The 27,771-nt window shown below is 38.9% G+C and overlaps 2 protein-coding genes across 9 annotated transcripts in view; one reads left to right on the top strand and one right to left on the bottom strand.

The window, feature by feature from the left end:
• LOC111329668 (ZZ-type zinc finger-containing protein 3) overlaps positions 1–27,771 on the top strand; it is a 51,027-nt gene that overhangs the window by 10,264 nt on the left and 12,992 nt on the right. For 5 of the 8 annotated variants that reach the window (XM_088757199.1, XM_088757200.1, XM_088757201.1 and 2 more), the window contains exon 10: positions 1,282–1,380. In XM_088757199.1, coding sequence (XP_088613325.1) covers positions 1,282–1,380 — 99 coding nt within the window. Of the gene's footprint in view, positions 1–1,281; positions 1,381–3,273; positions 5,119–5,233; positions 6,867–27,771 lie in introns of those variants that run through there. The other 3 variants (XR_016000079.1, XM_088757205.1, XM_088757204.1) reach the window with 3 other exon arrangements.
• Positions 19,346–20,623, bottom strand: LOC148732530 (uncharacterized). Its single transcript, XM_088757206.1, has one exon. It carries the CDS (start codon positions 20,301–20,303, stop codon positions 19,560–19,562), a length of 744 nt encoding a protein of 247 aa, XP_088613332.1. The 5' UTR covers positions 20,304–20,623; the 3' UTR covers positions 19,346–19,559.

Genomic DNA, 27,771 nt, shown 5'->3' on the forward strand with positions numbered 1-27,771 from the left:
TTGCTGCGCTAAGGCTCGACAAAGATTATTAAATCGGCGATTGATTGAGGGCGCTGAAAATATGCAATATTTGAAACCGTCCAACATGATCGGTTATTTATAATTTATCTTGAATTAAGCCTTTATTGACAGCAGTTGATAGTAGATCTCTATTACATGTCTTTAGTACGTTTGGTGTGCCTGTTCACGAGATAACTTGTTGATAAAACTGCAAGTATATGAAATGAACAAATGTTTTCATATTTTGATTACTGACACCCGTTCTTAAAGGCAAAGAAAATCAGAAGGGTGGAATGGCGAAAAATCAGTCTATAAAGGTAAAATTCTCAACCAAGCGAATAATTACCTAAATGAAAAGGCACCGCACGTCGGCGAAAAGTGAGTGTATGAATATTTTCACAACACAGTAATTACCTTTATCGCTTCATGCTTATAACACTTTAAAATCCAACCAGTCTTCAGACTTGTTGGAAAAATATCTTACAGAACTAATCTCCCGCTTTTTCTGGATAACTATCGCTGTTTCCACAATTCTGAAGGCGAGGGCGACTGAAGAACCAAGATCGCGCTTCGTAACTGGACGGCAAGCCTAAGTCAGCAAACAGCACAACTCCAAACAAAATGACTCCCCTATACCGCTATTTGTTAAGACGTGGTTTTAGTATTAAAAACACATTCAAAGTATCAAATATAACAAACAAGGAGAAGTATCATGCATATTTTCCAACTTAAAACCACGCAAAAGGCCGCTGTCTTCAGCGAACTCAGTTTGCAAACATATGGAAGCGCTTGGCAGCCTAAAGTTGATGACCACTGACCAGTTACTGTGACGTCACGAAAACGTATTTCCGCGGTGTCAGGGGTAGGAGACGTTAATTTCCCTCGCACGAGATTACTGTGTGGTGGATGTCCTTCCCTGGGGTGGGATGAATTGGAGAATGGCCCCGAAAAGCCCTATGGGGGAGTGGTCAATTAACCTATGCATGCGTAAAGCCGGTGTTTTCTTATGCCTTAGTTTTGCTAGACGTCATAATTATTGGGAATACCGCAGACACAGATAATTGTGACCCGACTAAGGGCTAGAGTTTGATGCAGTGTAATTAAAGCTAAATTTAATTTCCATTGGTTCTTTGTAGTATTTTAGTATGCACCTTCATCATTGCGACTGTTATGGTATTGGTGTTACAGCACTTTTATCGAAAGGCGCCACATAGTGTACAATGTACATTATTGTATTAAAAATTACCTACTAACTCATTTTGTATGCTGTGTTTATGATAGGATGAGGAAACTGTGCCAGTAGACCAGCGGAATACAGAGGAATACAGAGAACTTGTGGGGCTGAAAAGACTTAAGAGGCAGAGACTGAAGGAGTATCAGGTACTATATCGATATTCATATTTGAGAGTGGAAAACTTTCCTTGATTTTTCAGAAAAGGAAAAAGCTAGAACATGTTTTCCAGGGTGAAGATTTTTTTTTATTATTAGTTTCTTAGGCGTCTCTTTCCCATTTCCAACACTGCATCGATTGCAAAATATGCTACTTCACCGCTTTATTTGGGAGATAATTATTCAGTAAAGGTTAGTCAATAACCGCCTCCTGGTTAGCTCAATGGATAGAGCGCTGGACTGTTGTGCGGGAGGTCGAGGGTTGGAGCCCCGGCCGGACCAACACTCAAGGTCTTAAAATAATTGAGAAGAATTTGCTACCTTTCTATAATATCAAGAAATGGTTAGATATTCTAGTCTTCTCGGATAGGGACGAATAAATGGAGGTCCCGTCTCCTGCAGGGTTGGGGTAGAAGACGTTAATTTCCCACACACGAGATTACCGTGTGATGGATGTCCTCCCCTGGAGTGGGATGGGTGGGAGGGTGGACTAGCACGAATGGTTCCTATGTTCCTTTCTAGTCCTTCCCCACTGCAAAAACTTAATGCAGTGAAATGGACTAAATTAAATTAAATTAAATTAAATTAAATTAAATTAATTAAATTAATAGTCAGCCATAAGAGTTCCTTTTCATGTTCCTATAAAGTCTGCAGAAGACCCATCTTGCACACTATGCACGAAAAATAATGTGCGTGGTCAAGAGATAATCATGTTCCAATATTTTCTCTTGCTGTGGTTTATCTCGTCTTCTTTTCTGCATTTGAAGTCATATTTAAAACCCAGCGTCTGCTGAATCTTTTTCGCCAATCATTTTGTATAAGAAAGTTTTGCAAGAAACTAATGTCTCAGCTTAAAATACTTGTAGGTGTCTTATCTATGTTTCTGTTACATCAGTTACCTTTTTCACTGATTTTTATGTGATGATTTGCGTTTTATTTCGATGATTGTGGTAGACACTCGGTTGTTCCGTTTTCGGGAATTATGCTTGTCGGGCTCGAATGTTACCGAAACCCAGCGTTTTATTTACTACCCAACTGTTTAACGTTTACGAATTCGTCTTTGAAAAATATAAAAACCAGTAACGCCTGGTTGTCTTCTGCCAAATAAGCCCTGCCAAATAAGTCTATTATTGCCTGGTATTCGTCCACCTTCTTTATGAAAAAACAAGCTTCACTGCCTTCATGATTCGATGTTCCCATGACTTGATCTCACCGTAATATATATTTTTTATCTAATTCAGTGTAATGTAATATGTTTTTATCCCGTGATTTCTCTGCCAGAATAGCGATGACGCCACTTTGCTTTAAACTCGATGACTTATCTTCAAAAGGGACATCATTTTTCTTTCATTCTTGAGGACAGTCACTTATTTTTTTTCCGCTTCAATCACACACAACTGAGATACAGTAACAGATTACTCAGAATTTCTTTCACTGCACTCCTTATTTCTCGCATTCTCCAACAATACAGCAATGGGTTAAGAGTTGAATTTAGATGAACTAACATGATTGCAAAGTAGTTCATAATAATTGATGAAACGCTCAGTGAACCGGCCGCGTGAACAAACAAAACCAAACCGAAAGGAAGGTAGCAAATTATCATGGTAGCGAAAACCCACAAAGCACTGGACACTGTTTTTCTATATCGCAACAAGTTCAAGGGTGAGATTCCATTGGGCTGGCCTTGTGGAATGATTTGAGCCTGGATATGATTTTTGAGAGTGAGGTAGATTCGGGTATAACAATAAATGGAGATTATTAACCATAAAGACCACATTGTGGTGTTAAAGATGACGAAAGTGTCGAAACCTGCGCCCAATGCCACGCAGTCGGCTATGGACACTAACAAAATCAGCGTCGCGATCACTCTTGCTCGTTTCATAGTTACAACTTGTCGGTACCTGATCCCCAACAGCAAGGCCAGATGTCTGTCCACACTAATTGCAGTCATTGTCGCAAATGAAAATCCACTAGAGAATGTACCGACATAATTCCAGATATGGTCGCTGATTACACACAGCTCCCAGAGTTGGTTGACAGCGAATGAAAAGGTGGCAACTGCTGCTGGTTGCACGAGAAGGCCAACACCAAGATCTGAGAAAACCATGCAACGGAGAAATAATTTGGACGGAGGATTGAGGGAGAAGTCTTTTTGAAGTGCAGCAAGGATTAGCGCATTGCCCATTGTTGCTGATATGGATGATACAATGTTTAAAGCCACAAGAACAGGCGTGAAAGTAACCAAATGTGAAGAGTCGCGATGGAGTTCACACTGGAGTCCCGGCTGTATTGAGTAGTTGAGCATACTTTAACGACGAAGTAAAGATATGTGAAATTCTAAAGGAACTGCCTTGTTTCTTCTCTTTTCTGTCTTCGTGGTAGCATTGTTTATCTGAAATTTCGCGTTTAATATTTGAAAGAAAACATCTGCTCTTTCACAGTCAATAGAATACGAGTGGTACTCAATGAGTTCTTTTGAGCCAAATTTAAACCTTATGTAACTGAACATTCTATTGATTATTACATTTACCCAATGTATTGTCAACAAAGAATAAGGGTCTTTGTTATCATTTTTATTTAACACAAAAGACCATGCTAGAGATCAGAATGTTTACAATTTTCTTTTAAAGGTTTGGTGCTTTTGTAACTCGATGTCGCCAATTCTTATCCTTTGAAAATTAACCAACAGGAATTCGTGGTTCTTGCTCATTGTTTATGGAAAGTGCAGTAATGATCCAAGTGATAAGCAGATAGCTAGGGTGTTGTCGCTCATCGGAATCAAGGGAGCACTTTTGTGATCATTGCTACCTGCTATCATTGTACTCCTTTAATTACTTTTGCACCAAGTGGGATGAAAGGAAGTTTGCTTATGTAAGAAAGGAACTATGTATATTGAGATCGGGTACTTTCTTCTGTACTAAGGTTGATGGCCGTATGCTATCAATGAAATGTTTGTCAGGAAATTGTCTTCTGATTCACATTCATATATTTTGTATAATACACCTGTTAAAAGCAACTCTTCAAACATAAATGCTCTTTGTTGTAGATTTTGGGAAAATTTGCAACTGGTAAATTTCTTTATTCTTGCCTTAAAATAATTTCCAATGTTTGTGAAAGCTTTATTAGGGTTTGGAATACATAGGAATGGTTATAGATTTGTTGTATTTTAGTACACTGAAAATATGCGGACAACGACATTTCAAGTCACTTTTTAACCCAGACTTTACGTAACTAATGCCCAGAGACGTTGCAGCACGATTGTATTTTGAGATTTTGTAGAGGACATTTTGCAGTATGCCAGGTCCAAGGTATATTGCCTTAAAGAAGGCTTTTTAGCTTTCTTATGATTACTTATATGCGAAAGGTAAATAGTGAGAGAAATCTATGAATGTCAATTAGCAGATTTTCACGAGCTTTTTGGAAATTTACGATGGCATTCCTGAGAAAGGAGTTGCTGGAACGCAGTGACTTTAAGTTGCAAATATATCATGTGACAGCAGTTTATAATTCTTTCAGCAGCTTCCTATATCAAAAATCAATCAGGAATCATGCTATAACTGTGTTCCATTTCCAGTTGAAACAGACAATTTAGAATTAATTGAAACATAGATTTATTAGTTATTCTACTCAGGGTGGTCATGAACCAGAAGCTGGCCTTCCCTAGCGTGTGTGTGTGTGTGTGTGTGTGTGCGTGCGTGCGTGCGTGTGTGTGTGTGTGTGTGTGTGTGACATCAGTAGTTTTAAACTGATTTTCCTCGATGTTTCCATTCCGTATACACATAACTATTGTGCCAGATTTCTAAGCATATCTTTTACTGCATTTCTTATTTCTCTGTTTTTCCAGAAATAAAGGAAAGGGTTAATCGATGAATTAAGAGAAACCAATGCGATTGCAAAATATTCCATCATCATCGATGAAACGCTGGGTGGAGTAGCTCTATGAGCAATGAAAGTCAAACCAATCGGAAGATAGCAAATTGTCATTGCAACAAAGAGCCACAGAGCAGTAGACACTGTGTTTTTGTATCGCGACAAGGTCGCGGGTGAAATCCCACTGGGATGGCCTTGTGGAGTGATTTGAGCTTGGATATGACTTTTGAGCGTGAGATAGATTCGCGTATAACAGTGCATGGATGTTATAAACCATAAAGACCACATTATGAAGTTACAGATAGTAAAAACGGTGTAGCTTATGAGGACTGTAAAGCAGTTAGCAGTAGAAGCAAACAAGAACAGTACAACAACACCTCTAGCTCGCTTGACAGTTACAACTTGGCGGTACTTGATCCCTAACTTCAAAGCAAGATGTCTGTCCACACTAACGATGGTTATTGTTGCTAATGAAAATCCACCTAAGACTGTGGTGACAAAATTATAAATATGATCGCTGATTAGACACAGATCCCTATGTTGGTAGACGGCAAATAAAAAGGAAATCACTGTTGCTGGTTGCGCGAGAAGGCCAACACTGAGATCCGAGAATGCCATGCAACGGAGAAATAATTTGGATGGAGGATTAAGGGATGACCCTTTTTGAAGTGCAACAAGGATTAGTGCATTTCCAAATGTTGCTGTTATGGATGATGCAATGTTTAAAGCCACAAAAACCCATGTGAAAGTGGCAAAATGCGAGTAGTCGTGGATGAGATAACAATGCTGTCCCGTCTGCATTGAGTAATTTAACATACTTTTACGACGAGGGTAAGATTTATGATATGAAATTCTAAAAGTGATTTCTGCTGCTAGAACAGAAACTGGTTCATCGAAAAAAAAAATGAAAGGGACTACCTTTTTGCCCTCCTCTTTCCTGTCTTCGATTTGACACTGTTTATTTGAGGAAAGCTCGCGTTTGATATCAGGAATGAAAAATATTTGTAAAGGGAACATCTGCTCTCAAAAATCAATAGAGTGCGAATAATTATTAATGGGATCTTTAGACCAAATCTCACCGCATTGAATATTATATTGAATATAAATTGAGGATCAGATCGATGACGGTTCTATGTTCTGCTGATCTTCCTGGTAGATATTTCACGATTTTTTGTTAGATTTAGAATTATATACGATTTGTCGGCTTGATGCCCGAAATACTTGTCATCTGAAAGATTCATTTACAGAAGTCATGTCTATAGTTTTGGTATTGATGCAAGATGTTTTTGTCTTGAAGGTGCAGGGACGAACAATAAACAAAAGGAACTCTGTATTTGCTTATCCATTGAAATCAGCAGAGTAATGAATGAGTACTGTTAGTCCAAAATTTTTACTGAAAAAATGAACCATTGATAAATCTACATATGGTATTAAAATGAAATGAGGATCGTTTGTATAAATATTCATGGATTAAAAGGGCCCTTTGGAGGAGAGGAAAACGTTTTTAAATTTGTCCGTAGAGTTTAAGGTGATTTTATTTAGGTAGCTCGATTCGCAAATGTTTGTGTTTTGAAATATGTCGAATAAAAATGAGTGGTTCTGGTTCAGTGTTCATGCAAAGTGTAAGAATGATCGAAAGGATAAGCAGATACCAGTGATAGGAATCAATCGAGCACTTTTGTGGTCGTGACTACCTGCTGTTATTGTATTTCCTAAATAACTTTTGTAGGCAATGTAGGGTTCCTTATGGAACAAAAGAGATGTGTTGATGTAGATCGGTACTTTTGTGTATGGATTTCAAGGCCTGTGCTATTAATTAAATGTGCGAGGGGAAATTGTCTTCTAATTCATTTTCATGTTGTTCGTGTAATGCACTTGTTAAAGGGAACCCTATGAACTTTAACGGTCTTCACTGAAATTTTTCAGAAAATTTACATCTGGTTAATTTATTTATTCTTGCCTTAAAAGAAACTCCGATGTTTGTGAAAGTTCTATTAGAGTATGGAATAGATAGGAATGTTTTTAGATTTGGCGTCAATAGATGTGGTGTCATTTATTTAGTATACTTAGAATATAACGAACAGAAGTCATATTTTAAGCCAAACATCTCTTTTCCTCAGTTTTATCCTTGTGTCGTCACTTTCGCTACGAGACCTTATTGCTCGATTGTTTTTTTACAATTTTATTGACGACGTTTTGCAGCTTGCCACTCAGTTGTAAGGTATATTGCTTGGTATATGTTGTCTCCTTAAAGAATGCATTTTCTCTGTTTTATCTATTATCATTGATTTGGGAATTGTAAATTGTTGAGGGAAATCTTTGAATGGAGCAAAACTGTCCATCAACAAATTGTTTCGTCCATTTTGGAAATTTCCGATGATATCCCAAAGACGAAATGTTGAAACGTAGTTACTCCTTGTTAGGAATATCTTTAATTCAATACCCTTTCACCAGTTTCATTGACAAAAAATTAATCAGTTAATCATACTACAACTGTATGGTCCATTTCCTGTTCAAACGGACTATTTGGAATTTCTTGGTACAGGGAAAGGTGATTTGATTCGTTACAGTCTGGTCATCAAGAACGAGAAGCTTGCCTTCATTAGCGGTTATGTATGACATCATATGACTTATAACTGGCTTAACTTGATGTTTCCGTTCTGGGATGCACGTGCAACTGTGATGCAAGATTCTTGAGGATTGCTTTTATTGTATTCCTTATTTCTTTAATTTTCCAGCAATACAGCGAAGGGTTAACCGATGAATTGAAATAAACTAGTTCGACTGCAAAACACTGTATTGTCATAGATGAAACGCATGGTGAAGTGGCTCCACGAACAATTATAACCAAACCAACCGGAAGGTGGAAAACTATCATTGCAGCAAAGAGCCACAATGCAGTGGACACTGTACTTTTGTATTGTGGCAATTAAGTTCTCGGGTGAAATCCCATTGAGTTGACCTTGTGGATTGATTGATTGATTTGAGCTCGGATGCCCTGACTTTTGGTTACAAATATATCTTGTGAGAGCAGTTGATTGTTATTTCAGCAGTTTCATTTATGAAAAAATCAACGAATTTGAAATTTGTTGGTACATGGATACGTGATTCGATTCTACACAGGCTGGTGATGAACCAGAAGCTTGCTTTCGCTAGGAGTGTGTGTGACATCATAAGTCTTAAAACAGATTTTACTTACACACAACTATGATGCCAGATTCCTGAGAATATCTTTTACTGCATTCCTTATTTCTCTGATTTTCCAGTAATACAGCAAAGGGTTAAGTGATGAATTGAAATAAATTAGAGCGAGTGCAAAATATTGTATCATCAGAGATGAAACACTTTCTGAAGTAGCTGTATGAGTAATAAAAATGACACCAAACGGAAAGTAGCAAATTATCATTGCAGCAAAGAGCCACAGTGCAGTGGACACCGTGTTTTTGTATCGCAACAAGTTCATGGGTGAAATCCCATTGGGCTGCCCTTGTGGAGTAATTTGAGCTTGCATATGACTTTTGAGAGTGAGATAGATTCGCGTATAACAGTACGTGGAGATTATTAACCATAAGGACCAAATTATGGAGGTTACAATAATGAAAACGGTGTTGCTTATGAAGATGGTTAAGCAGTAACCAGTAGACACTATCAAAAACAGAGCAACGACCACTTTAGTTCGCTTGATAGTTACAACTTGGCGATACCTGATCCCCAACATCAGGGCGAGATGTCTGTCCACACTAATGGCAGTGATCGATGCAATGGAAAATCCACTCAAGAATAAGTTGACGAAATTCCAGACAAAGCCGCCAGTAGTACTATGCGCCCGTATACGCAGAGTTCATAGCAACGGGTAAGCCTAGCAACAAGCATAAAGTGATTGACAACTATCTCCATAGCAACCAAATGAGTTTTTATTCATTTACAAAGCAGATAACCACTTACAATTTTGACAAGTATCATCATCGTGTGTTAATAACCAGTCTTCAGTGTTACAGTAATGTACTTTACAAGAGGTTTTACTGAACTTATAGTTATAATAATCACAACCAGCAGTAGTTGGCAGTTCATCTCTACGGATACCATAGTTAAACATGTTACCCCCAGGAGTTTCTTGAAATAAAAACCCTACGTATAAACCTATAGCAAATTGTCTGGGAAACTTGAGACATTTTTGTTGATAGAGAGTTAACCTATCATGAAACAAATTTTGAAAGGTTAAGAAAAAATAAGGTGTATGATTTCCGGGGGTCAATGGAGTTCCATTTCGTGTAGTCCAATCATGAAAACGAATCTATAATAAAAATAAAAAGACTTTATTCACTCAACTCTACTTTACATTTGGCTCTATTTATTTTGTAAGTAGGAAAGAAGCTATGATATTCTTCAAGTTCTCTTTTAACATTTTTTCTAGGTATACAATTACAATAAGTGCCTACACCATGTTCACGATAGAAATATCCTACAGTGTATACGTGAGTTAAGGTGTGTTTGGTGGGAAACCTTAAACACTTTTGTTGATACATGGTATGATCTGTAGGAAAATTATTTTGATAAGCACTCCGCTTAAATTGATCAAAACAAAACAATCGTAAGACTCCAATAAATTGTGTTAAAGGAGAACCATGTTTTTGGGTCCAAAGATGGAAACGAATCTATAAGAAATGAAAATTGAAGGTATATTTATTAGCTGAAAACTCTTGTAAAAAATGATACATATTAGCTGTATATGGAACAGTTAAGTGAAAACTGTAAAGTGTATTACGATTGACATCATATAAAACGGACATCAAGGCAAGCTGAAAAGATGAAGATAGTCTAAGTAAAACGTAATATATGTGTTCTAGTCAAATGAAATTTATGAAAGTGATTATAGTCTACGTCATATAAAAGTGACACCAATTTGATCTGAAAAAAATTAACAACAGTATTGATAATAGTCTTTGAGTAAAATCTTATAGTATCGAAAGTAGAATTTATAGTTAGAAAGATATCTTGTATGTCTTGAACGTTTGCAGATCTCAGATATTAACATGAGTAGTGCAGTCTATTAATAAAAAGAAACACATTTAGTATGTCTATGAACTCTATATCTAGGAAAAATAACGGCATAAAGTTTTTCTTCATCTCTACTAATGGGAAAATGACTAAAACCATTAGTGATGAATTTGTAAATCATACCGGCATGCAATGTCTTATGTTTGTATAATTGATTAGGTACACTGTCAAAACGTTTTAAAGTATGTGTCCAATAATAATGTTTATCATCAGGAAATACAAATAGATACGTGAGATTGGTATATGAAAAACGCCACGTCTTGCATTGTCCACAAAACGTTGTCACAAAATGTCCGAGACACGAAGCATCTTCATTTCTTGAAAAACAATTTGGACATGGCCAATGTGCCATTCTATCTGCTCGTAAGATCCTTTTGCGACTGTTCCAGTTGTGAAAGCGGTACTGTGAATTATAAGATACATGTTACACAAGTGACAAACATCTTGAAGAGATCTGGAAGGCTGGGAAAGTTGCCTTCATTTTTTTCATGAATGATTTTGATCACAAGAGGAGCCTCAAGAGGTGCTGTATCATCTAGCCACCGTAAGAATGCTGAGTATCTGAAAAGTCTCTGACTAGGATCAGGTTCACCAAAATTGACAGCTTGGTCATAGACTTCATAAGGATCTAGTTTTTCACTCTGACCATCGATACTATCTTTGATGTCTTCGGAACGTGAAGCGGTGAGTTTTTTACTTAGCCACGCTCGTACGGCATAATTGATCTTGTCGCGATATGTTGCACGCACATTTTGAAAAGGTACAAAAACTGCTTGGCCAGGATAAGCATAACCTCTTTTCCAATAGCCCTTAGTTTTAGGAGCATCACTAAACACATTTCTAACACGTCCGTCAGGTCCTTGTTCCCAATAACCGGGAGCTATATTTCTCCAAGTTTTAGATGTATCAGTCATGCTGATGCAGGAAAGAATGAATTTGCTTCGAGAGAAAAAAGCTTAAATCCAAGAGATCTATGAGGTATTAGTGTGGGAAACATAACGCCTTGAGAATAAGTATGAATGACACCTTTGATACCAATGTATAATCTATGCCGTTTTCGTTTTCTAATATATTGAAAATAAATTTTGTTATAATGATAAAAATAAAAACGTCTAGTCATGGTAATGCCATAGCTGTTCAAAGGGTTCCAAAATCGACCACACCAACGTGCAAAGTAAATCTATAAAAAATAAAAATTTATTCATCACAATGTTTACAGTGCACATAATTGTCGTAGCGCATAATACGAGTTACAATCATTTCATCGTCATAATGTTCAAGGTTTTGAAAACAATAACAGAAACCATATAAACTAAAACCTCTTCTATCTATTTTAAAAGAGGGATTCTTAAGTATAGTTTTACAATGTACACAAGTCTTAGAGTTATAATAAAAGTGATAACTATATATAGATATTTCTTCAGGTATCAGTTTGTTCCAAGGCCATGCGTGAAAATAGTTCTGAGAAAAAATATTAAAATAAAAAACTAAATAAAATAATACCTAAGCAAATGAATAGTAAAAAGACAATGGTGGTAACAGCCTTTATAAAAAATGTCTTATCATCATCAGCGTCACTATATCGATGCATAGTACAAATTAACTGATTATCGTTTGGTAAAGAATAGACAAATCGACGACCACTTGTAGTTATAGTCAAAGGATTCCAATGCTGTTTTTGCCATTTACAGAACCGCAACTGAAAAGTAATTTTTATTCGTCATAAACGCGTATGATGCGATCTAGTATCTTAGATTGTACAGCTGTAGTCAATACTTGAGAACCACCGGGTATTCTTTGATAATAAAGACCTATATGTCTTGGTATAGCAGGGAGGCCATTGATGTGTTGATGTCTGAGACGTGTTTGTTTTAAAGAGAGTCGACTATAAAATGAATGGTCACTCGGAAAACATAGAGTATTACTAAAAGGATATACGTTAGGTCGTAAGGGTTGCCATACCCATTGCTTCCAAACATGAAAACGAAACTACAAAACAAAATCAATCGATATCAAGATGGCAATCAATGTGTTGCAACTCTAAGTCTAAATGATTTTTATTGGATATCAATATTCTATAACCATATAATCGTAATAAATTATTAGTATTATAAAATTGTAGATAACCTATACCTAAAGGAAACTTTTCATCAGAACGACTACGTCTACATATTTGAATATATACGGTGTGAAATATAGTATCATTACGAAACCAATGTTTAGTGACACGCATATCGTGTTGAAAGAAAAACTTAGCTGTATAATACTTAGACGTAGATACTAATAACTCCCAAATGCGATCTTGCCAAGAATGAAATCGCAGCTATGGAAAAAATGAAAAGTAATCAATGAAAAGAAACATGTATGCGTCGATAGGCGATGCGGTTAAATTTAATGTACTTAAACTTTCGAGGTAGTATACTACCCTTTTTGGTAGCGACGGGATAAGCCTTAGCAATGAGTTGAAATGGTAGGTAGGTTTTTGGTAAAAATAATTGAAAATTAAAGTGTGTATTTCGACGATTGTTCTTGAGTAACATGGTTTGATCATCTTGTAACCATAAATGGAAGCGTAACTGCAAGAATAACAAATTTATTCATCTAATTCAACTCGCAATGCCATAAATTGTATCTCATAATAATTTTGCTTGTATTTAGTATCATGTTTACAATAAGGTATTCGTTTCATTTGTAAATAAACACCATGTAAAAATTGAAATTGTATGATACGAATAGTATAATAATGAAAACGAAACGAAAAATGGTTGGTATACAAATTGGACCGTTCTTCCATATCTTGAATGTCATCTTTAGAATTCAAAGGATTCCAAAATTTGTTTTTCCAAGCGTTGAAATAAAACTATGAATATAAAGAAGGATGTATGTCATCATACAATTCTTTTAAATGTAATTCAGATATATTAGATGTAAATTGTGTTTCTATGGGTGTACCACTAGATGCACCACCGTAATATTCATAAGGAACTCGAATAGCTTTTAACAAAATATTCCATCTACGATGAACAAATGAAAAACGAAACGAAAATGGTCTGTAGTCGTACGCATTGCCTTCAACGAAGAGTGCAACATCTTCAAATATTTCTCTATCTTCAGCTGAATTCAAAGGATTCCAAATATGTTTAGACCACGCGTAGAAATAAAACTAAAAAGAATAACATTGGTATTTTAGAATGATAATACTTTAATCGTCCTAAAACCATAGTTTATAGTGGCATCTTTTCTCATTCTGAGTGGACCAATGTCCATATCGGGTTTACGTGGAATAGGTTTCATAAAAGCTGAAGGTTGTAAAAACTTGTGCGTATAACCTGACATACAGCGACATCCTACATTATTACCATTGATACCATAAGTGTCTACAGGACATAAGATATCTACAATAGTTATAACTCTTAATCCTCGAAAATGATAATGCGTATCATAGACACATGCTTCTTGTATTTTAAACTGAAAAAAAAAAGAAAAAATAAAAATTATCTACGACGTCTACGACGTATACGTTGCGGTCTTGCTAACATGCGTTGCATTTGTCTTGATGCCTCAGGCTAAAATATAATGAAAAGTACGTAACGATAGTGGTATTCCTTGCCAAAAGATATCATGATCATGGTGCCAAGGGTGACTAGAGTGAGTAGTCTGCATATACTCAAAAACTTTACGAAAACACAAAGTGCCAGGCATCATCACCATAATCGAGTACCAGTCAAGCCAATCTTTTTGAATAAAATCTTGAGCTATCTTAGTTATCCATCTCTAGATATAATAATAAGAAAAACAACTTCTTTTAGCTGGTGTGATAGATGTATTTCTACGAATTCGAAGCATCTTAATAAATTTGAGACGATATACACAAGGATCTTCATGACTAAATTCATGTTCAGTTTTAACTAGTATTCTATGTGTATAGAGTGTTTCATCGCAAACACACATCGTATTAGTAAGGTTATCGGCTCGAGGAGATGGTGTTGGTGTCAAAAAATCCAAAAGGCCTACAGCATCATTGTTACAAATGTGAAAAATGCACAACTATAAAAAAGAAAATTACGCTTTATAAGTACTCGAACCTGACCAATACATCTTTTTGTAAACCTCTTCATCTAAACCGTCATATTTCATTCGTTTATATCGTGTAAGATAGGTCACACTACTATGTTGACTTCCGTAATCGCGTTCATATAGTATACATACACCACATTTACACAAGTGATCATGAAAATGATAATAAAATGTAGAATTATCATGAATTCCTTTGGGCGATGGTGAACAGCGATAGACTTTTAAAGCTTTTGGCTGAAAAACAAATTAAGTTTTTAATCCGTGATATATCCATTTTGGAAACCGTCGTATAGTTGTTGGTAGGTGTCTTCTCATACATCGAAGGTGTCTTAATGTCTTTATTAATTCCAATCTATAGGCAAGATTACACTATAGAAGCAAAAAGTATTTTAAAATCGTATCATAAATATGCGAAAAAAACTAAGACGCAACTACTCACCAGATGTGTATGGACTGTACTGAGATTAGTGTCCTTTAAACGCTTTTCAGCTCTCTTCATGGCCCACTCTTCATCTAACTTTTCTTGCTGAACTCTTGGTAACTGTCTAGATACCTTTTGCATCTGTAATAAAAAAAAATATAGTGTGAGTCTATGATATAACTAACATGTAAGAAATAAAATAAAAAAAAAATGTAACGTACCGCATCGAGAGTTAAGAAACACATCAAATGTTTCTTGATCCATTCGTACAAGATTTTTTCTTTGACCAAATCAGGCATATGGTGACAAGATTGTAAGAGGGTTTCAAGATCGAGTTGTGGTACACCACCTCCATCTTCCACATCTTTTCGCAGCTCTTCGATACTGATGGCAGCAACACGTTTCGTCATGGTTGTTCAAGTGATGATAGTAACACAATGAGGTTTTCTTTTATACAACCGTATGAGAAAGGACTTCTGGGATAGGTATAGGGAGGGGGGTACCCCCCACCCCCTCTACCCATGTAAACAACATGTGACCTCTATTGTCTTAGACATTCATATATAACGCAAGTGGCGTCTCGTGAGTCACAAAAAACGATGCCAACCGAAGACGCTAAAAAAGAAGAAAAAGAAGAAGTGTCACTCGCTTACGTTATTGTGAGAGAAGCTTTATTTTGCTGGGCCTGTGTATCTGTGGGTGCAGTCATTGGAACCGTGTTAGCTAAACTCACAGACCGCTGGTGAAAGTTTAATGGAAGGTCGTCAAATCGAAGCACGTCAGGAGAAACTACACGCCCGTCTCCAGTACGAGTTAAACCACATTACTCCTGGTGAAGCCTTTTTCCTGTGGGGCAACGGTCTTTACAAGTATCGAGAGTTTAACGCCATCTTAACATATCGTGCGCTAGGTGATAGAGCCGAGGGTCGACCCTTTACATATTGGCAAGAAGTGGACGATAGAGTGAAGAACTTTTACCGAGACTTAGAAAACCTATCTGACGAAGCCAAGGTACGACATGCCAAACTACTGTGTCAAGCAGCGAGAGCGTGCCGCCGAACGGAAACTAAAGAGAAACAGTCGCAAGGAAACGAAGCAAAAGGTAGCAGAACAGAAACTGTATGAGAACTATGAAAAAGAATTTTTTCGTTATCACACTTCTAGAGGTTTAAATGTACAACAATTAGGTTTTGAAGCATCGGGTTGGACAGGTATGCGTGAAGTCATGGTAGTGTATCGTGTAAAACCGGGTCATAAAGATCCGTTTGATGAAGTCGTACCTCCAGATTGTAAAAAGGGTGGTGCCTTATTGTCGATCGATAATACTACAGATCGTGTATGTCGTAGTTATGGTGTAAAAGATAGAAAAGAACGAGACAAAATCATGAAGACAGGTTGTAAAGAAGAAAATGATGATGATTTAATAGTTGCACATTTAACAACGGATGAACTCATACAATTTTTAGGTGCTTTAACGTTGAAATAAAGTGGTCAATTCACGTTTCATGTTGTGTGTAATATCTCGAGAACCTACGATAGCTGTACGATTTTTGTGTAGTCTAGGTAAAACGAGGGGTGGTACAAATTTGGCTTGAGTATAATCATACCAATACCAACAGTTGTCTTCAGCAATGAATACATACAAAGGTTTTTTAGCATTGATAGCTAACTGTACTGACCACCCTGTTCCTCCTTGAAGAATAGTTTTTTCAGAGTTTTCAAAACGTCCTAAAGCTAAGACGAGATCTACACCGTAAATGATCCAATAATTTCGATGCAAGTATCCGCTTTTGATGACACGTTCTGAAAGTGTTCGTTTTAAAGTCTCGTTGGCTTGTTGTAATTTACACCAGGCTTTTCTGTACATGTTGGGGGTAATGACGAGTGTAGACACGAGTGGAGGTTTTCTTGCTTGAGCTGAAGGTAAAATGACTTGGGTGGGTATTCCATTTTTTACGGCCAAATCTGCAGCAAAGGTATCAACCCCACTGGCACCGCCACTGACAAGCATCATGATTGCGCACAGTTAATGACTACAGGTTCTTTAGTATCTTGTTCTTTTTGCTCGTTGGTGTTGTTTTCGTTGCCTTCGTCTTCGTCTTCTTCTTCTTCACACAACTTGTCGTAATGAGTGTGTAAACACTCGAGAAAATGTTGCCAGGCTTCCCACAATTTGACCTCTCTAAAAGCTAGCGTGGCTTGACACTCAAGTTTAGTCGATTGTTTGCTTTCGTCGCCTATAGCTTCAATAAGCTTAGACATAGAATAGTCGTGGAGATGTTTACCGTCTAGCACTTTACCACTGGCGTCTCTGTACGCTCGTCTTAGGCAGTCTTCAGTAGCAGAACGTTTAGCAATCTCGATACACTCTTGTACACCACACGTTACGTACTTGGGATTATCGTGAAGACCGTCCATGCTATCGAGTGCTCGCTTGCTATTAGAAAAAAGTAAGAAAGTAGACCTCGTTTTATAGCCGTATCTAGCAGATTTCTCCGCCCTCTCGTAAGAGTGACATTCGCGTCATGGTTTGATTGTGACGTGTAAGCATCCTGTACCAATCGGGTGTATGTTTCTTTTGCAAAAACAATTCACCATAACTCACAGCACAGACGATGGTATCGAATTTTCCATAGGCAATGAAATATTGTTCTCGTTCGTGCTTGGGAGTTGTTCGGAAAGCTTTGTAGGCATCTAACACATCTTGACGTGTGATGCCGTTGGCTCTGTATACATCTCCCAGTTCAGTAAAGTCTCGCCATCTCGTGTAGAGATTTAACTGTTTGGCAGCTCCTGTAGGAGATGGATAATGTTTTACTTCATCATACAAGATATCGTCCAGGTCTTCACAAAAGCGATCGTACCGAGATGTACTCGAGACATCGTTATACATGCGACTAGGGATCGTGTTTTGATGTGTAAAGACCAGTTGTAAGAGTCTCAAAAAGTACCACAATTCGCAGTATTCTTGAGCTCTACTGATAAATTTGTATCGGACATCGCTTTCAGGTATCCTCGGATGACAATATCCTAAAATCGACTGTAAGACTTGACCGGGACGTAGAGTCTTGTTAAGACTCCACTCGTCAAATTTTCTGACTTCATGAGGGCAGCAATACTCTTGGTATTCTATAGTCTGCACAGCACCCGTTGCCATGATATAATAAAAGAGTAAGATGGTAATAACAAGTAATGTTATTTCGATACAGAGTTGATCCACATCTATCATGAGTCGAAATGAGGTTTGGGTACATGTAGAGTTTGTTTATATGTCTTCATAATCGTCGTAACCAAACAATGAAGTATCTCCAGGTCCTTCACCGTCATCACTGTCGGCGTCGGCATCATCCTCATCATCAGATGGTACGGGATCCCAACCTCTTGGTTCCCAGGGTTCCCACGACCCGTCATCTTCCTGTAAACGTTCTAGTTCAGTCTTTCTCTTTTTCTTTTTGGGTGCTGTTGGGGTTTTACCTTTGCCTGGGGGAGTTGTAAAACGCAATTTTTTCTGTATCTGTTTTCTTTTTTTATTACCGGAGCTTACAGGTGTGGCTGTCTGTTGAATGAGATTAGTGAGATTATTCTCGGCAGCGGAAGTTTTAGCATTTATAGATTTGGCCACACCCTTGAGTACACGCTCCTGTAAGCTATCGGCGTCCGCAGGGGTCGCCGTACTCACGTTACCCACATCCGCAGCACTCTGGCGTAAATCTTTGATGGCTTTGCTACGTTCTCGAATCATTTGTTTGACTTGTTGTTCCTTTAAGGCCGGATCGATTTTAGTATCTTCTATGAGTATTCTAGCTTCTGCAGCCACTCTTGCAGCTTCATTTAATAAGGTGCTCTCTGTAATATTTCCCTTGTAAAAATCGACTAAAGATTTAAATTCTTGAGGGCTTACCATCATGACAGGTTTAAAGGAAGTCATCGTCGACGTCGATTGTAATGTCTACACGCGCAGTGATGCACTCCGCGAAGTCCTCTCCAAAACCCTGCACCGGTCTGATTCAATAAAACCTCTCGCCGCTTTTTTAAAGAGTGTTTACGTTTCCCCAAGTCGCGTATCGGTGCAGCGTATCTCGTGAGTTTTTTGAGTGCCGGCTTGGCAATGGGTATCTTGTTTTTTAAAAAATTCATGGCCAACTCACTGACGGCATTGATATCATCTTTTTTAGCTTTGACTAATCTGTCCATGCGTTTGTAACGGTTTTTTTCGTTTAAGAGAGATTTTAAAAATCCCAGTTTTTGTTTCCACACACCTTTCATTGTTGAATGGCAACTGTCAACTATAATGCTTATCTCTTCTTCCTCATTCTTAAAGCTAACGCCGCTAAGAACGGAACAATACCGCCGTTTTGAGTGCGTCGCCTACGTTTGACACCACCTCGCCTCGGTCTGCGTCCCTTTCTCTTGCGTTTTGGGGGGTTTAAGCCTAATTTCTGAGAGATTTTGTTGACACCATACTTGCCGGTTTCTATGGCGGCTTTGGTGGCTAGGTCTTTGGCTGAGGGTGCCACGGCTTTTGCCAACTCTCCTAAAATACCTCTTCCTCGCTGTCGAGGCATGCTGCTCTTTATTGTATCGTAGCGTCGGTTGTATGGGCAAATTAAACGCGATGAGATTCTCATATAATGCATCGGCTATATTCGGTGTACACAATTCTCCTAATACAATACCCAAAGGGTTATACGCTGCTATGGGATCGATGCGTGGATTTCCCGTAAGTCTTGGCATAATGTGGTCTTTACGTCGACGAATACGATGAATTGCGAGACACTTGAGGTCTACGACCGTCTTTATAAGTGGTCGTGATCGTATTCGTCGTCGTAATGCCTGCAATCTGTCTACCCTGTGCCGCTTGACGCGTATCGTTTAACAAGACACTCAATCTCTGCTGTAAATTTTGTATCTGTCTTCGCCGTCTACTCCCTCCAGGCGTTCTATCTGTATCGTCTGTATCATCTCCACTTCCTCCTCCTCCTCCGCCTCCTCCTCCGCCTCCTCCTCCGCCTCCTCCTCCGCCTCCTCCGCCGCCGCCTCCTCTTCTTATTCTCCCACTTCCTCCGCTACTCCTCCTACTACTCTGACTCACGCTTCTACTCCGACTCCGTCTTCGACTTGGCCCTGCCGCCCCTGCCGCACTCGGGGGTCTCATTCGTCCTGAAGGTCCTGCGGGACTTTTACCTCTTCGTCTCGCTCGTGTCGCCACCGCAGGACTAGCCACAGGTGTCACCGTGCCAGGCGTTCCATCAGGACCTCCCACGACTGAGAGTCTACTACTCGTTCTAGGTGGTGGTACCGGTGCGCTACCCACACCTACACCTAAGTTTGACAGGGCAGGCGACCCGCGAAAGGCATCTTCCCATGATGCATTGCTACCGCCCGACGGCGTATTCAGTAAATCTTCTAATGTCCAATTAGTAATTTGTATGGGACTAGGGCTTCGCATGTTTAACAAATCTTCTCTAGAAGTCACATTATAATCCATCTTCCTTTCTGTAGACTTGTATGCACCCTTCGTGCTTTAGCAAATTACAAAGTAAACGATTGTCATCCGTCGTTTTTGGATGTAAGTCAAAAACGCAATAACCCCACATCTTACAGGTCACGGTGTTATATACATCTTCCAAGACTTGTTTCCAAAGACTTGGATACATCTGTAACAATAAGGTTCGTATTCCCGTCTTATCGCGAGGGTTTTTAAACACGATGAAATACTGCGCGTTTCGCGAAATGGTCGTCGCATATTTTCCCTTTGGAAATAAATCTTGACAAAGATAAAAGGTGACAAGATTCATGTGATGGGAATGCTGCGTAAAAATGTTAAGTACCGTCTTGTCGTCTCCACCGTCCGCCATCAAATCGTCCATGATGAGTACACCACCTTGTGGTACCTTTCCAAACCATGTATCGAGATCGTCTTTTGAGGGAACCCCTTCTTTAAACTCTACCCCATATTTTTTTAACACTTCAAAGGTGGGTTGCCACGATCCGTAGCAATACACCACTTTACGTGGGGTCACTTCAAACAATTCCAAGTTTTCTGTGAGTAATTTTTTCATAAACGTAGTCTTACCACAATTCGAGGGTCCGACCACTAAGATACTAGCGGGAGATCTGATCTTAAACTCTTGCTGGCAGATGCTACTCGTCATGATGAATTTAAAAAATGAGACACTACACATTTTATTGCAACTCTTTTATTTCATTGTTGACAAATTTTTCTAATACTTCACCAATGACATCGTCGTTTCCTACATAATCCGTTTTTGAAAAATGAGATAAAAAATCATCCAACGAATGACCCCTAGCTTTAAACATCAAATAGACTAAGGCATAATCTCCACAACTAGCCGTACGTATCGATTGAATGGTCTGCCTGTTTCGTTTGACATGATTCCACTGATTTAACCACACCAGTAAGGGTGTAATGTCCGTAAACGTCGTCAACGGTACCCCGTAACTATCCATGATTTCGCACGTATCGTTTTCGGTCCAAATACCCAACCAATGTTGTCCGGGTAAATTAGACGGGTCTGTGTTGACGATGTAGGCTTGAGGTTCTATGCGTTCTGGCTGTAAGGGTAACTCGTCACAACCCATGGTACCTTTAAAATACGGTTTTAATTTTTCGTCACCGTCACCCAACACATTGAGTTGATCCGTCGTCAGCCACACGTACTCCATTTTATCGTCTCGATCTGTAGTGTTTCACGTTATCCGTAATTCCTTTCAAGGCTTGCTTCCCCAAGAGTCCGGCTAATGAACTAAACCCCGGTGCAGGACCAGACAACAACATACTCGCACCATACGCTATTTTATCTTGTAATGAAGGACCCCTTCGTTGCACTACAGCACCCCCACGTTGACGTCGTTTTCTTTTACGTCTCACACATTGATGACGTAGTGATTTACGTCTACGCGTTACCATGTTGTCGTATCAAATAATAACGCTCCAGCTAGTGTGTCCGCTTTATTGAATACAGCATGGATCGGGTTTTATGATAGCTCTGGTCTTGTGTGCCCAGTCAAGCTTTGATAGGGTTCCTCCATCACTTTTATACTTGGCATATTTCCTAGCATATTTATCTTGTTGTTTTTTGATATTTTCTGACACGGGTCTTCCTTTAGCAATGTTATACAACATCTTTGCACCTTTGGGGATAGCCGTCAAGCGATTCGTTAAAATAGAACTTTCGATTCCCCGTCCTTTCTGCGACTTACGCTTTCGACGGCGTACGGGTCGTCTTCGTTTTTGTCTCCCCATGATGATGAAATGATGTCTCTTTTCCTATGTCGCTGCCTTTTCAAACATTCATGAATGTGATGGACTTGGCACTGTTGATTTTTACCACAGATTCGTATTCGGCCATGATGATGATGGTCTTGGCACTTGTTTGGGCTGCACATTTGATGTAAAGGTCAATGTGTGCTGTAGGTTTGGGTAAAAGTACCGGTCTGTCATGCTTTCCACTGGGAACGTTTGAAAACATGAAGAGAGTAGCATTTTTACCGTACCCCCAATCCGCAAATCGAATCATGTTGGGACTACCTCGGTCCAGACATCCCGAAGCTTCCAAAAACCTGTAGTATCCTCGTTTGTCTTTTCTCCCATTATCTGTATTTAATTCTAGGGTCTCGTAGGGGTATTCTTCCCCATTGACAATCTGCTTGATGTGTTCTACACCCGAAGGTGAATACGCATACATGTCTTCGTCGGCATCTCCGTTAAAGGCTGTCTGTTTGACAATCGCTATAATGTATCGTTGGGGTACTCGGTTCGAAAAGGGATTTAAAATCTGCTTGTAGGTCGCTCCATTATCTAGGGGATACTGTCTGATCTCAGATCGTACAAGGGGGTACAATGCCAGGTTAGTTTCCAATTTTTTGGCCATACCTACAAACACGCCAGGGTTTGTTTTGACCAAACACATGTGAAATGTCACCTTCACATCGTCTGCCGTGGGGTCTCTCACAGCATCATTACCAACAGTGTTGGTCCACAGAGTAGCAGCGTTCAACCAGAATTGAAATTGAAAACTCGTGTTGGGTACCACCCATCTTCCTTGGTAAAACAGGGGGTCGTAGGGTTTCATGATCAAAATTTGCCTCTTTCCAGCACTCCATAAGTCTCGGGTATCTTTTTTCTGAGCTTGTATGGCTGCCTTGTGATTTTCAGACAATGCTTTGTAATCATTATGAGCTCCACTTCCATCCGCCGCTGGTCCTTTGACATTAGTGGCCGTGTAAGTGACGGGAACGTCGATCTCCCCCCTGAAGTGTCCATTCGTAGCATTTAGAATCGTGTCTACATCTTCTCTACTGTACCCCAGTAAGGTCATGATATAGGCTTTGTGATGATACATGTCAATTTGCTCAGTCATCAACGTGCCATTACATTTCGCCAAGAATTGTTTGATCATGCAATGGGGCATGTTATTGGCAAACGCTGTCATGGTACCATCGTTACTTTCACTGGTGTTAGATGCAATATTTGCATCACCAGTCGTTTTGAATCGACAATCCCATTCAAAAAAAGACCGATCCAAATCGATATAATCTGCCTGTTTTTCTATATCAAATTGGATCGGTGTCGTACTGGCTGTCGTGGGTGATATTTTTACCCATCTCACACCCTGGGTCGTATAATCTGTAGGAGGTACTCTAAAAATATCCAAACTTTCGTTTGACGTTGCCATAACGATGTCGTTTCTCTAACGTCTTCTTCGTCTAGAATGACGATACGTTTTGGCTCTAGGTTTTTTATACACCATGCGGCGTCTCCGTTTTATTATACCACTTCCTCGCTGAGGTCGGCGTCGTCGACGTTGACTAATGGCTTGACTTAATACAGAATCTACATTATTTTGAGACGTTCCCACACCTATGCGAGGTTGCGTAGGATGAATCATGCTCACACGACTCGACATTATTGTAATCCAAAGATATCGTTAATACCTTTCCTGGCACGCTTCCGTATCTCTCTACCCGCAGCTTGTTTGGCACTTCTTTTAATACCTCTTCCCAATTCTGATAGGTTTTTCTTTTGCCACGCTGTTTTAACGCTTTTCTTTACTCCAGATTTGAAATCCTTAAACATGTCACCCATACCCGCACCACGCTGCAAAGCTATTTGATTCCAGGTTCCATTAAAGGGGGGTGACGAGTGTGCAAATCGATACAATGTACCCCCTTTCTGAGATTTATGGGGTAACATATCGTACACTTTAAACCGTTTCAAAGATCCACCACGCATTGTAGTATACCGTTTCTACACACAAATGATTGCATTTTATTACTTCACATCACTTTTATAAACCCAACTATTGTACTTAGAAGGATAACCTTTCCATTTTACATACAGCTTATCTTTGGTACGTTTTAAAACTTTCTCTACACGAAATAAATCTTCTACTAAATCTACATCTACTTTCTGTAAATCACGCGCGTAAAAAGCACCCTGAATGGGTGTGCCATCTAATTCTTTTACCTTATACATGATCATTTGAAAACTAGGTACGTACCGCGATACGATAAACAATTCTTCTGTCCAACCCTGCATGTAACCTTTCCTAAAATTACGAGCCACTTTACTCAGGCGTACGTAATCTCCAATCTTAAATTTAGGTCGAGGAGGTTTGGTCTTCTTGTCTGCTTTAGGAAGATGCTTATCGTATAACTTGTACCACACGTCTTTGACATTCGAATCATCTACTTTTACCGGTGCTCTACCAATACTACGGTGATACGTGTGATTATACTGAGTCACGATCGATTGAATGACGTCTAAAAACTTGTAACTGTTACTCGCTGTAAAGTAACGGTACAATTTAGTCTTAAACGTACGATTCCAACGTTCAATGACACTACCTTTGGCATCACCCTGTGTAGAAAAATGATGAATACCTTCTTTCTTAAGTAAAGCTTTAAAAGAACTATTATAAAATTCTTTTCCCTTGTCTGTCTGCAAACGAATAGGTGTCGTGTGACCTTGCTTTCTGGCACGTTTTAAAATGACCGTAAAGGCTTTTGTCACTTCGGGACCCGTCTTACGTTTGACAGGTTCTGCCCACGCAAATTTAGATAACACATCAATCACTGTCAAAATAAATTTGTATCCTTTGTTTTGTCTCGATATCTTTTGTACTTCCACCAAATCTGCCACCCACTGCTCGTCTTTATCAAATACCAATACAGGGCGAAAGGCGCCACGTCTACGTACGGGTTTATGGAGTGTATAGGCAATATTCTTTTCTAATTCTTTTCTGGCTTTACCAAGAGATATCTTATTTCCTTTCGCATAGGCGGCCACACCTCCGAGACTTCCCAACTTGAGGGGATCTTCATACTTGGAGGTTTCTAACTTGGCTTTCTTCATCGTACCCTTCTAAAATGAACTGTCACTGTAGTGGTACCGTCGTGAAATCTAGCCAATCTGTTTTCGTCTACTTCACTGATTTGAGTCTCTACAATGTCAAAATTGTTAGTTCGTATTTTGACGTAATGAATGTTATGAGGTTCGTACAATGTACCTCCTTTTAAAGTGGGTTTGTATTCCACGTGACGTAGTAAATCCGTCGTATCTGACCCCATTATCTGCGGTTCGCACAGGGACGAATACACGTACAGACTGCGAGGTTCGTCACCTCTCGTGTGACTTTGTTGTTTCAAATTATGAAACGTCCACTTTAAATCGGTTCTAAATTCTATTCCACCTCCTGGAAACACATTCGTATCCGTTATAGGTATTAAACCGTAAAACCATTTCCAAGCCTCGCGCGTATCACGATCGCCACTCCATCCTTTCGCTGGATCTCGAAATGATATCGACAGATTGGGACCTGGTTTCAAGACCGAATTACCCGTGGTACCATCTGAAAATTGAACCAATTCGTCTACAAGAAATCCAAATCTTCGCATAAGCGTTTCTTGCATCATCACACAGATCTTGCTATTTACATCTGCCGTTGAAATACCATCATAGATCACAGACGTATCCACTGTAAGAGAATCTGGACCCTTGATTACGTTCCACTGATAATTTCCATGACTCCCATCCGAAAGTGTTCGAGTGGGTTTATCTTTGGCCTCCAATTGAATAACAAATAATAAATATTCTTCATCAAACATAGCTTCCAACAAATCTTTTACAGATAATATGTCAGATTGTTTGTGTTTGATTTCTAGGTATCTCACCGTCTGATTAAAAAACACCTGACTACCACTACTATCGTGTACCATTCTATTAGTCTTCATAAGAACGTCATAGTCGCCTAAACCATCTAGATATTCTTTTAGTTGTGAATCCGAAGGGTACGATATGCTTGTTAGTCCTACTTCCCATTGTCCTTCAAGTGTCACAGGTTGAGGTAATCTAATTTTCCACGAATTGTTTGTATTACTTGGAAACTCTGCTCTACTGTAACCATTACTCGGTAGTGTTAAATAAAAACTCATCTTCTTCTCAAATGAACTGTTACCACAGTGTGCCCTGTAGTAAATTGAGCTAAACTGTCTACGTCTGTCTCACGTATACGCGTTTCCACCGTATCAAACTCTTGTGATCGTAAACCCACGTACTCAATAATGTCAGGTTCGTAGAAACCACCGCCTTTTAAAGTGGGCCGATAGTTTACGTGTTTAAATAAATCTGTCGTATCAGATCCTACTGTTTTAGGTTCACACATGGATGAATACACATATAGATCACGCTGTTCTGTACCTCTCTTGTAACTCTGAGCTCTTAGGTTCGTAAATGTCCATTTTAAGTCTGTTCTAAACTCTAGACCTAAATAGTCATTCCCATTCAACTGACTCCATGTCATTTTCCTTATACCATAATAGTACCCATCAGCTTTTCTTTTAGATATATCATCATTCCAACCTTTGGCTGGATCTCGAAATGATATAGAAAGATTTGGACCTGGTTTTACTACTGTAAATGTCGAACCGCTACCGTCTGGAAGCGTTTCGTCGACGACAAATCCAAATCTTCGCATAAGATTTTCTTGTAACGAAACGGTGATATAATCATTAGCATTGCTTGCAGTTATACCATCATACAGTACAGAAGTATCCACAGTGAGAGAATCGGTGTCTCTAATTAGTTCCCATTGATAGCGAGCATGACTTCCATCAGAAAGTGTTCGCGTGGGTTTATCATCAGCATCTAACTGTCTCATGAATTGTAACTTTTCATACTCAAATAAAGCTACCAATAAATCATGTACAGATACCATTTCTATGTCTTTGATATTTTCATATCGTATCACTTGCGTTTTATACCAGTCACCATCACTTTTGTTAATAGTCCTAACCGTACGCATCAGTACATCTGTATCTTCTAATTCATCCAAATATTCTTTCAAAATAGATTCAGCCGGATACGATATACTTGCTAGTCCCACTTCCCATTGTCCCTCAAGTTTGATCGTTTGCGGTAAACGTATTCGCCAATTGTTGTTAGAGTTATCAGGAAACTCGAGTTTACTCAAGTATCCATTACTCGGTAGCGTCAGATAAAAACTATCCTTGTCTATACTCGTCATCGTGTCAAATGTATTCAGAGTTCAATGTTTAACTGCTTTTAAGGAGTGTGTGAAGCTTACGTTTTAAACCTGGTACTCTTCGCAGTAATGATTGTACCGTAATCGTCTTATTGAGACACGTACCATCTTCAGTACTAGGTAACAGGTCCCTCACTTTGGTCCTCAAGGCTGGTAACTTATTCAAGACAGCAATGACTGATGGGTTACCTTTTAAAAATACTCCCGTACATCTTTTTCTCTTTCTTCCCAGTTTTCCTTTTTTCAACATGTTGCGTAAATCTTTAGGATCCTGTTTTAACATGGTACGCAAATCCAAATTTTTAGGTTTCTTGGTATATTTACGTTTTGCTTTTGGTTTTGGTTTTGCAGCCTTTGTTGACTTCTTCTTCTTTCTATTTATTTTCTTTA

The sequence above is a fragment of the Stylophora pistillata genome, chromosome 4 (assembly GCF_964205215.1).
Source record: "Stylophora pistillata chromosome 4, jaStyPist1.2, whole genome shotgun sequence".
In the NCBI taxonomy this organism is placed as follows: Eukaryota; Metazoa; Cnidaria; class Anthozoa; order Scleractinia; family Pocilloporidae; genus Stylophora; species Stylophora pistillata.

Excerpts from the sequence above, each read along its gene's own strand:
- LOC148732530 (XM_088757206.1), bottom strand. The coding sequence starts at position 20,303 with ATGGATTATAATGTGACTTCTAGAGAAGATTTGTTAAACATGCGAAGC.